Below are 10860 nucleotides of genomic sequence, written 5' to 3'. Positions count from 1 at the left end.
TATATATATACACACACACACACACACACACACACACATACACACACACACACATATACACACACACAAGCAGGCACAGAGAGACACATGCACAATTCAAGACCAACCTTGGCTACATAGTAAGAGTTAGGATATTGCCTTGAAAAAAAAAAAAAAGACACAATGTTGCCACGCTGATTTGGTGTGACAGGAGCTAAAGAGGATAGAGTATATCTGGCTGGCATAAGGGTCTAGAGTAGAGGTTCTCAACCTGTGAGTTGCAACTCCTCTGGAGGGTCAAGTGATCCTCCCATGGGGTCCCATATCAGATACCCTGCATATCAGATATTTGCATTACAATTAATAACAGTAGCAAAAATACAGTTATGAAGTAATAAGTAAATACTTCTAACATGAGGAACCGTGTTAAAGAGTCACAGCATTCGGGAGGTTGAGAACCACTGCGCTAAAGGCTCCAGCTGCCCAGACCTGGTTCATGGCTTCTGCTGCCAGTTTGGTGTACTTCCTGGGAGAGACCAGTATACATCACTGGCTCTGCTGTGGGTGGCTGGGTTGGGGCCATCGATGCTGGGCCTGAGTAAGAAGCATTTCATGGAGAGGAGGTTAGGGACTTAGGCAATACAGAGAAGCCACTCCAACTCCGAAGGAGCATAGGTTTGGTGCCTGTGTCCCTGGGCCCCGCAGACAAGAGTCCTGACCCAGGAAAGGCCTCTGCTGTTTTCAGGCATCTGTATGGCTCCCGTGCAAAGGACAAGAACCTTTCATCTCTGACAGCTGCCATCTTCGGTCGTCACAGCATCACTGAGGGAGAGAGGCGACATTCCCTTTTATGCAATTTGCATGAAATGAGATTTTAAATCGTAATGCGTTTTAAAGTACACTTGGCAGACGAGCTAATGCGTGTTTTTCAGTGGAGTCTGAGCTTGAAATCCCACCGTGGCTGTTTCCAACGATCTTAAGGTTGACAGTCCCCTCAGTTGGAAATGCCTCAAATGGAATGCTCTCTGTGCAGCACTGAGGATGAGCAGCCTGCCCCTCCTGCTGCGAGGCAAGGGACAAATGACTTGCAGTAAGAGACTGCGTGCACTACAGTGAAGTGTAAGTGGACGGTCAGGATTACCAACCTTCCAGAAAGGCAAATGCGTGTGCATGTGTGTGCCCATGTGTGTGAGTGTGTGCATGTGTGTATGTGCATATGTGTGCATGTGTGTAGGAGCTAGCACTTCTGTTTTTAAAAGATGGGGTCTCTTGCCAGCAGGTTATGATGTAGGATAGGCTGACTAGCCATATCTCTAATGCTCCTCTCTCTGCCTCCTCAGTTCTGGGACTACAAGTGTGTATTATCATGCCTAGCTTTTTATGGGGCTCCTGGGGATCATGCTTGGGTCCTGTTTATTTGACTAGACTTGTCCCCATCACTCAGCCATCTCCACAGCCCTGAATAAAAGCCTTCACATTTTCTTCTTTGGGTAAGAGTGAATGACAGAGGGGTGGGTGGTGACTCTTCCCCTGGTGTGCCTGTGGCTGTAGGAGATGCTCTGTCCTTCCTGGCAGAGGTGACACAGACATATCCTTCAAAGAAGAGTAGGGAAAGTTCAGTTAGGCTCCTGGGAAGTAGGTATGTTGCCACCACGGAGCCAATCAGCCACCATGTGGATGGACCTCACGCTTTTGCTTTATAGGTATTTGTGTCATTTTGAACTGCCTGTGGCTTGGGGACATCTAGCAGAGCCTCCAAACTGAACTTTTGCTGAGTGTCAAGCTGGGAAGGTGAATTTCCTGCCATCACCCATATGTTGTCTCTGCTCACCAGGTTGGCCCTGAATATCAGCAAGGTCCTGGCACCCCAGATGCAGGCTGGGCCTTTGTGGACCTGGGCTGCAGGCTATGTGGACAGCACCTTTTAGAAGCTGGACAGATTTAGCTGTATGTGAGAATTGCTATGTGCCAACACACCTCTTGAGGCTGTTAGCACATTCATCTAGGCAGGTTGCTTCAGTGTACCAGTGTGCAACACCAAGCAAGGCTTGGTTTCATCCAGAGTGGCTTAATTAAGGTTTTACTGCTGTGAACAGATACTATGACCAAGGGAACTCTTATAAGGACAACATTTAATTGGGGCTGACTTATAGGTTCAGAGGTTCAGTCCATTATCATCAAGGCAGGAACATGGCAGTATCCAGGCAGGCATGGTGCCAGTAGGAGCGGAGAGTTCTACATCTTCATCTGAAGGTTGCTAGCAGTATACTGGATTCCAGGCAGATAGGATGAAGGTATTAAAGCCCACTCCCACAGAGACACACCTACCTCAACAAGGCCAGGCCTACTACAACATGGCCATACCTCCAAATAGTTCCACTCTCTGACTAAGCATATACAAACCATTACACAGTGGTATCTTGACATCAGTTGTCTTGGTGTGGATTCTTACTGCCCCAACTGACCTGCAGAGTGAGGTCACCCCAACAGTGAGGTGACCCCCCAGACAGTGAGGTGAGCCTGACAGTGAGGTGACACCCCAGACAGTGAGGTGACCCCACAGTGAGGTGACCCCACAGTGAGGTAATCCATATAGTGAGGCTCCATGTTCATTAGATTTTGTGTGTGTGTGTGTGTGTGTGTGTGTGTGAGAATTTGACACAAGATGATGACAAGTGAATCATCTGGGAAGAGAGAATCTCAGTTGAGCAAATACTGTAGGCAAAAGTCTGTAGGCAAGCCTGTGGGGCACTTTCTTGATTAATGATTGATATGGGAGGGCTCAGCACACTGTGGGCCATGCTACCCCTGGGTAAGTGGCTCTTGGTAGTATGAGAAAGCAAGCTGAGCAAGCCGCAGGGAGCAAGCCAGTGAACAATACCTCCCATGGTCTCTGCTTCAGTTCATGTTCTGACTTCCCTTCATGATGGATGCTAAATAAGCCCTGTCTTCCTCAAATTGTGTTGATCATAGTCTTTAGCACAGTAAGAGAAAGCAAGCTAAGACATCCCCTCACTGAGGTGATCCCCACTATGATGTTACACAGCCAAGTGGTCTATACAGTGAGGTTAAGCCATCCAGTGAGTTGACACCCACAGTTAGGTGGCCCCATAGCAAAGTGACCCCCACGGTGAGGTGGAACCACCAGTGAGGGGACTTCCCCATAGCAAAGTGATCCTCACAGTGAGGTATCTCTCCACAGTGAGGTAACTCCCACATAGTGAGGTGACCCTCCACAGCAAAGTGTGGGTGCTGGACTTCACACTCACATCTTGCCATCACCACTGTAACTTTCACCTTATTTTGAGGAAGACAAGACCCAGAGAAGTTGAGAGATTTCTCAGGATCATGTAGCTGTGTGGTTGACGATAGACTCTGGCCTATTATGCTGAGATGCTTGTCTCAGCTGAGCATCTCCTCCTCCTCCTCCTCCTCCTCCTCCTCCTCCTCCGCTTCCTCCTCCTCCTCTTCTTCCTTCTCTTCTTGGAAAAAGGTGGACTGGCAGACTAACAGACATGCTTAGTTCTTCCAGGTCACTCACTCCGTCTCCAGTGCCCTCCCCTTTCTATTGGTGCCTTATCCTAGTAGCTCAGGCATGAGTCTGGTGGAGGGTGGAAACCAGCAAGCTGATCAGGACCCTGATCAGAGAGGCAGTTTCAGGGGGCAGAGTGTCTGAAGTCCTGGCCCAACCTGGACTGTCTCAGGCCAAGGCTTGGCAGCAGGATGCAGAAATTGGCATTGTTCTTGGCTCTCGGGTACCCTGTGTTGGCGCACCTGTTCTTGTTCTGGGGCCAGTTTCTGCAACTTTCTTACACAGGAAAAGGGAGTGTCCCCGAGGCAACCCCTCCGTCCCCATGCCCTATCAGTAGAAACAGCAATGATAATTTACACAAACCTTAACAGAAACATCACAGGAGAGATGTTCTGCACAGCTTGGGACCAAGCACTGTCTGACGCTGCCTTCTCTGTTGTTCCTTCTTTAGATGCAGCAGCCAGAGCTCAGCTCTCTGCAGCACAGCTTCTGCATTCTAGCCAAGGGTCTGGGCCGCCTGCTCTGCTGGTGGTGGCTGGCTGAACTGATGGTACACCTCATGTACATGCATGCCCTCTACAGCAGCATCCCCCTCCTGGAGAGTGTTTCCTGCTGGACCTTAGGTAATTGTGGGAACTGCTAAGGTTTTACATGTGTGAGCTGCTTGGTGTGGTTGATGAGGAAGGGCTGTGCCTGAGAGTGAACTGAGAGTCCTGGATGAGTGACCACCTACTTGGGATGGAATTGACAGAGTATGGCTGGGCCTATGTCTTCACAAGAGGCCGCGCTACACTTAGCGGGAGAAAGCAGAGTTGCTGACCAGCTCCCGAGGCTGAAGAATCGTATTGTCCTCCAGTGGCATCCCATGTCCCCCAGAAGGCCAGAGAATGGCACACACAGGAGATGCCTATTCTCCCCACGCTGATGTATTTCTTAAGGTTTTTGTGAGTGGAATGTCTTAGGGCCCTCTTAGAGATAGATGCACAGCACATCATACCTAGTATCTCCACCAGCATTTTTACTGCCTGAAACCATTCTTTTACTCCTGTATGATGTCCGTGAGAGCATCAGGCACTTTGTCACATACACCTGGGGAGCCACCAGCTGCCACCCCCTTTGCAGGAAGTCTGGAATGACTGATGCATGCAGCTGTATGGATACCCAGAGTTAGATTCCGTGGAGTTCTTTTCTGCATGATTTTACCTTTACTTATACTTATTCCACTGTGCATACTTACCACATTTATTATCCGCTTGTCTGTTGAAGGACGTTTATTTTGTTTCCCTTACCTGGTTGTTGTGACTAGGGCAGCTATGAGCACTGCCAAGTGTCTGTGTGGTAGGATGTAAGTCCCTTCCGCATATGCCAAGGATGCTGTGGCTGGGCCGTATGAGAGACTTATTTCTGTTTCTGAGAATTCTGCATATTGATTTCCAGAGTGGCCTTCTCACTCATTTGCATTTCCCTCTCTACAGCAAGGCTTTTAAGCATTCTCCTTAGTAAACCCCCTCCAATACACACTATTTATCTAGCTGGAAAGCAGTTTTCACACCCCTTCTCTCTCTGCTTTGAGTCCCACTCCATGCTCTTGTCTCAAACCTCGCTTTGCTCTGCCTACAGACTTTGCAGCTGGAGGGCTGACTATCCATGACTGTCGGCGACTCTGGTTCTCTCCCCTACTTCCTTCTGATCTGAGCCATCCCGCCAGATGCCCAGGGATTCGTGAGAGCCTTGCAGAGACCCCATTAGCTGTGATTGCAGGTTATGAACCTGTCACTTACACTCAGTGTGCTCAGATGGGAGGGGCCTTTCCCTTCTTAGAGATAAGTTATGTTGAAGTCTTTAAAATGCATGTCTGTTTATGGAAACATGTAGAGTTAAAACCGTCTGTGAAGAATGCACTGATTGGGACTTCCGCATTCTGGGCGGAACGAATGCCTGTTGTAGAAAGGTGTGGCCTCAACGGAAGCCCTGCATTCCTGACAGCCAGGCACATTCCCGACAGCCAGGCGCGTTCCCGACAGCCAGGCTGCTTAGGCTTCCCTTTGCTTCTCAAGCAGATCACACTTCCTAAACCCGGTGCCATGTCCTTTGGTTTCTGTTGTGTCTGTCCTTCAGCCTCTCTCCCTGCCCACACGCTGGGCACATCTTTAAACACAGCAGGTGTGACCTCACCTGGGCTCTTTCATTAGCTGTTCCTTCTGGGTGGAACACCCTTTCCTGTCTCTGACCTCTCCTCACCCCCATTGAATTTAAATGTCACTCCCCCATAGACGCTTTCCTTGTGACCCGAACAGAAACAGCCTCCCTATGTTCCCTGCACCCTCCAGTTTCTCAGCACAGGGCTTGTCTGACCTGAAACTTCCTTGCTTCTCTGCCTCACACCACACAGATAAGCTCCAAATGGGAGGAACCTCCTTGGGCTTCTTCGCCCCAGCAGCCCCAGCACCTCCAGCACCTCCAACAGTAGTTGACTCTACAGGTGCTTGTTAAGTGTGAGCAGTGCAGGTGGTCAGGCACACACCCCTGTTGTTATAAGCAGCTATTCCCGGGGCTGGGGATGGCTCAGCTGCTGATAGTGTAAGCACCAGGCCCTGAACTCGGATCTCCATCATTTATAAAAAGCCTGATGTGGTTCCCTGTACCTTTACCCTGGAACGGTGGGGAGAATTTGCTGAGTCCCAAGGATTGCTGGGGCTTGTTAGCCAGCCACTCTAACAAAAGATATGGTGAGCACAGGTTCAGTGACAGACCCTGCCTCAGGGGTACACCGGATGTCCTCCACTGACCTCTAGGTATGCACGTGTTAGCTTGTGTGCCCCTACATGTGCACGTGCACACACACACACACACACACATACACACCATGTATTTTCAAGCATGTTTGGGGTCTGAACATGTGACTTTTAGTTATAACCGTATGATTGTAAATTGTTATCTTGGAAAAACCACTGATTTATAACTAAACACATTAGGCCAATGTCCTCGTCTGACTTCCACAGGCACCAGGCACACATGTGGTATACATATATACACACAACCAACCACCATACACAGAAAAATAAATAAAGCAATATAAAAATTAAAGAAGTACCAGGTGGTGCCTCCAAAGACAGCCATGTCTGCAGTCTCTATGGAACTGCACAGCCCTGTGTGCCAGCATGCGGTCCACCAGAGCAGTGCTAGGCTCCTGTGTCCTGATGGTCCTGGCCGGAGGGCAGCATCACTGTGCGCCAATCCCTTGACAAGCAGCCCCATTCAGGTAGCACAGCTGCATCTGGGAGGTGATATAGCATTTATCTCAGCCCTTTCCTGGTAGAGAGAGGAAAAGAGAAGGGAAGGGGGGAGGAGGTATAGAGAGAAGAAGAGGGAGAGAGGGAAGAGGGAGAGAGGGACAGGAAGGGACAGAGGGAGCATGTGAATTAGTGGTTCAGGGTGTACATACCAGAAATGGTCAGGAGGTGGCAGTAGAAGCTCGCTAGTCTTTAGATGAAAAATTCTAGCAATCAAGATGAAATTTTATTAGTCTTATATTTGGCCTCTCCTTAGAAGTTGACAAAGTATATTGATGTGGTGGTGGTGATGGTGGTGTGTGTGAGTGTATGTGTGTATGTGTGTATAAATGTATGTATATGGGTGTTATGTATGAGTATATGCATGCATGTATATATGTGTACATGCATGTATGTCTGTATATATGCATGTGTGAATGTACATGTGTGTATGAGTATACATGCACATATATATATATATATATATATATATATATATGTGTGTGTGTGTGTGTGTGTGTGTGTGTGTGTATGTATGTATGTATGCATGTGGTATGGACGTGTGTGTGTGTGTGTGTGTGTGTGACAGAGAGAGGGAGAGGGAGAGAGGGAGAGGGAGGGAGGAAGGAAGGGAGAGAGTGAGGTTTCTGTATTTGTTATTCTCATCCCAGCTTTCAAGATGTCCCCGAATGTCCTCATGTTGGGACTTTAGACTCCTTTTCATGAAATTCCCCAGTAAAATTAACAATTCTCTAGTGAAAATTTTTATTTCAATTTTCTCAAGTTTATGGATTTCAAGCAGAACACAGTTTTACATAGAGATTGCAGACATGGCAGTCACTGCTTCAGCAGTGAGAGCTTCCCACTCCCTTTATTTCTAATCGGGGACCCTGACATTGTCCACAGTACTCCAGTAGTATCTCCAAAAGACATGCCCGCTTTCTTCTGAACTCCAGACTCTTTTAGGAAGGCACTGAATGGCTGACTGGAGTGTGGCATAGCCTGAGATCAAGGGGAGCAAAGGAGGCGGCTTATAGCTTTTCTTGAGAAGAGCTCCAAAAACCTGTTTCTTGAGGTTGTTATTGAACAGTGTCTCATAGCGAATGCATGATAGATCTAGGCATATGAGACAGGAGGGGGTGTTGTGAGAAAGGAGCTTTGGCAGCCTGTTTAAGGGTGGACACGAGGGAGTTCAGTTCTTAGTGACAGAGGAAGCAAAATGCCTGGGGTGTACTGGAGTCTCTTTCAAGGCCTTACCTGTGCACTGGTGGGGTGGGGCAGAGACACACCTGTCTCCTAAGGGCGAGCAGTCCAGGGTTTGGTGGCTCAGGGCTGTGCTATCTGTGGGCCCATCAGAGTGGAATGCCTCAAAGACACCCACTTGCTCTTGTAACCCTGTGACATCTCGAGGAGAAGGGAGACACTTGATAGTTGTTTTGGGAAAAACGAGGACACAAATGTTCGGCAGACAGCACAGGCCCCTGTCCTCTTCCGTCCTTTTGAAATGTTGAACACTTAATGGCTTGTTAAGATATGGCTGAAATTTTTTAAAATATAAATTCTCTCCTTGGATTAGAATCCTAAGGTTATTTAAGATTACTGCAGTGTGAACATGAAGGTTCTCTGGAGTTTACCACCGAGGAGCTTGGCTGGTCAGCTAAGCCTGTTCCATGTGGTGAGAGGGTAATTTCATAGTGCACGCTTGCAGATCAGAAGAGATGCCCTCCTGACATGTCATGGGAAGGGGTGTCGGTTTCCACCTGACACCAGCTAGTCCCTGCTACCATCTCCCCTTCCCCCAACAGCCCTCAGGATGTCATGGTTCTCATTGACTGAGCCCTAGAGACCTGGATTACAGATAATTTCTTAGACATATGAAATAGGCAAATCTTCTCTTTAAGAAGAATTGAAATGGGATGTCTGAAGTTATCAGCTATGCTGGGGAGATATTTCCCTTTGTGGAAGAAGTCTTGCTTCCTTGAAGAATACACAATAGAATCCTTTCATTTTGCACATTTTCAGTTCTTTTGCCACAGATTTTGCACATCATCTATCCTGGGTAAAGTGACTCATGAGCTCCAGTTGAAAATTTACTTTTCAGAGTCTCAGAATACTTGGCTGTGTGCACAACTCTCTTCTTTTTTTTTTTTTCTCAAATTTTTATTTTTATTATTATTATTATTATTATTTTCTTTATTTACTTTTCAAATGCTATCCCGAAAGTTCCCTATACCCCCCACCCCTGCTCCCCTACCCACCCACTCCCACTACTTGGCCCAGGCCTTCCCTTGTGATGGGTCATATAAAGTTTGCAAGACCAAGGGGCCTCTCTCCCCAGTGATGGCCTATTAGGCCATCTTCTGCTACATATGCAGCTAGAGACACGAGCTCAGGGGGTACTGGTTAGTTCATATTGATGTTCCACCTACAGGGTAGCAGCCCCCTTCAGTTCCTTGGGTACTTTTCTCTAGCTCCTCCGTTGGGGACCCTGTGTTCCATCCAATAGCTGGCTGTGAGCATCCACTTCGGTACAACTCTCTTCTTATCCTATATTATCTCCTAGGAGCTTGCTTGGCTGCATGTATGTCCTGTCATTTTGTGGGATCTTTTCTTTTAATTAAAATTTAAAAATTGACAGTTGTACTGGCTGGTATGTCAGCTTGACACAAGCTGGAGTTATCACAGAGAAAGGAGCCCCCCTTGAAGAAATGCCTCCATGAGATTCAGCTGTAAGGCATTTTCTCAATTAGTGATCAAGGGAGGGCCCCTTGTGGGTGGTGTCATCCCTGGGCTGGTAGTCTTAGGTTCTATAAGAAAGCAGGCTGAGCAAGCCAGGGGAAGCAAGCCAGTAAGTAACATCCCTCCATGGCTTCTGCATCAGCTCCTGCTTCCTGACCTGCTTGAGTTCCAGCCCTGACTTCCTTGGTGATGACGTATAAGCCGAATAAACCCTTTCCTCCCCAACTTGCTTCTTGGTCATGATGTTTGTGCAGGAATAGAAACCCTGACTAAGACAACAGTCTCATACATGCGTATAGTGAGTTTTGGTCATTTTCACCCCCTTTATCTTCTCTCATCCACACTCCTTTCTTTCCAACAAGTCCCCACCATGCTTTCACATTGTGCATGTCCCACTGAGTTTAACTGGGGTTGCTTGTATAAGTAAGGGTAGGGGTTTGTTTACCGGAGCACCAGCTACATATCAGTGGCTACACAGCTGAGGAAAAGGACCCCATCCCCCAGCAGTCGTTGACAGTCCCTCAGGGAGGAGTAGAGTCTTGCAGCCCCGTCTGTGTTGGAACGTTGATGGGTTCAGTCTTGTACAGGTCTAATGCAAGGAACCAGAGCTTGGGTGAGTTCGTGAGTTCAGCGGCTGTCCTGTGTGCAGGAGACATCCTTTATAGCACCTTTCCCCCAGCTCTTAGATTCTTTCTGCTTCTTCTTCTGTGGTGTTCTCCAAACCTCAGAAGGAATGATATAGTTGTCCCACCTTTCTTCTCAGGCTGCAGCCAGGTATGTATCTCTGTGTTAATTGCTGTCTTCTGCAGTAGGAAGCGTCTTTGGGGAAGACTAAGTAATCTGCAATAGAAACATAGGTGTTTAGAAGGCACTTTGACCGAGTGTCTGTTTAGTAGTAGGTTTCATTTAGTAGTGGGTTCTCTGGGGGAGAGTGACATCCTCTTCCTCCTTCTAAATGCATGTGTGTGTGTGTGTGTGTGTGTGTGTGTGTGTGTATGCGCGCGCGCGTGTGTTTACTCGTCTGTATACATGCCATGAGTGTGCTGACCCTGTGGGGAACAGAAGACAGTGTCAGAACCTGCCCGATGTGGGTGCTAGAAACTGAACCTGGGTCCTCTGCAAGAGCAACAAATGCTCTAAACCACTGAGCTGCCTCTCCAGCCCTCTGTGGGATCTTTTTTATTATTTATTTATTTATTTATTTATTTTTGAGGCAGGGTTTCTCTGTGTAGCTCTAGCTGACCTCCACTCTCTCTGTAGACCAGGCTCACCTTGAATCCACAGAGATTTTCCTGCCTCTGCTTCCCTGGTGTTGCAATGAAAGGTGTGTGTTACCAC

The 10860-nt window shown here is 47.9% G+C and overlaps 1 protein-coding gene across 2 annotated transcripts in view; it reads left to right on the top strand.

Moving 5' to 3' along the window:
• The window catches only part of Hhat (hedgehog acyltransferase), a 256294-nt gene that overhangs the window by 48551 nt on the left and 196883 nt on the right, over positions 1-10860 (top strand). For both annotated transcript variants that reach the window (XM_021198909.1, XM_029538880.1), the window contains one exon: positions 3963-4134. In XM_021198909.1, coding sequence (XP_021054568.1) covers positions 3963-4134 — 172 coding nt within the window. The remainder of the gene's footprint in view (positions 1-3962; positions 4135-10860) is intronic.

This window comes from Mus pahari, chromosome 5 (assembly GCF_900095145.1).
Source record: "Mus pahari chromosome 5, PAHARI_EIJ_v1.1, whole genome shotgun sequence".
Taxonomy (NCBI): domain Eukaryota; kingdom Metazoa; phylum Chordata; class Mammalia; order Rodentia; family Muridae; genus Mus; species Mus pahari.
This window is presented reverse-complemented; position numbering and strand designations above follow the sequence as displayed.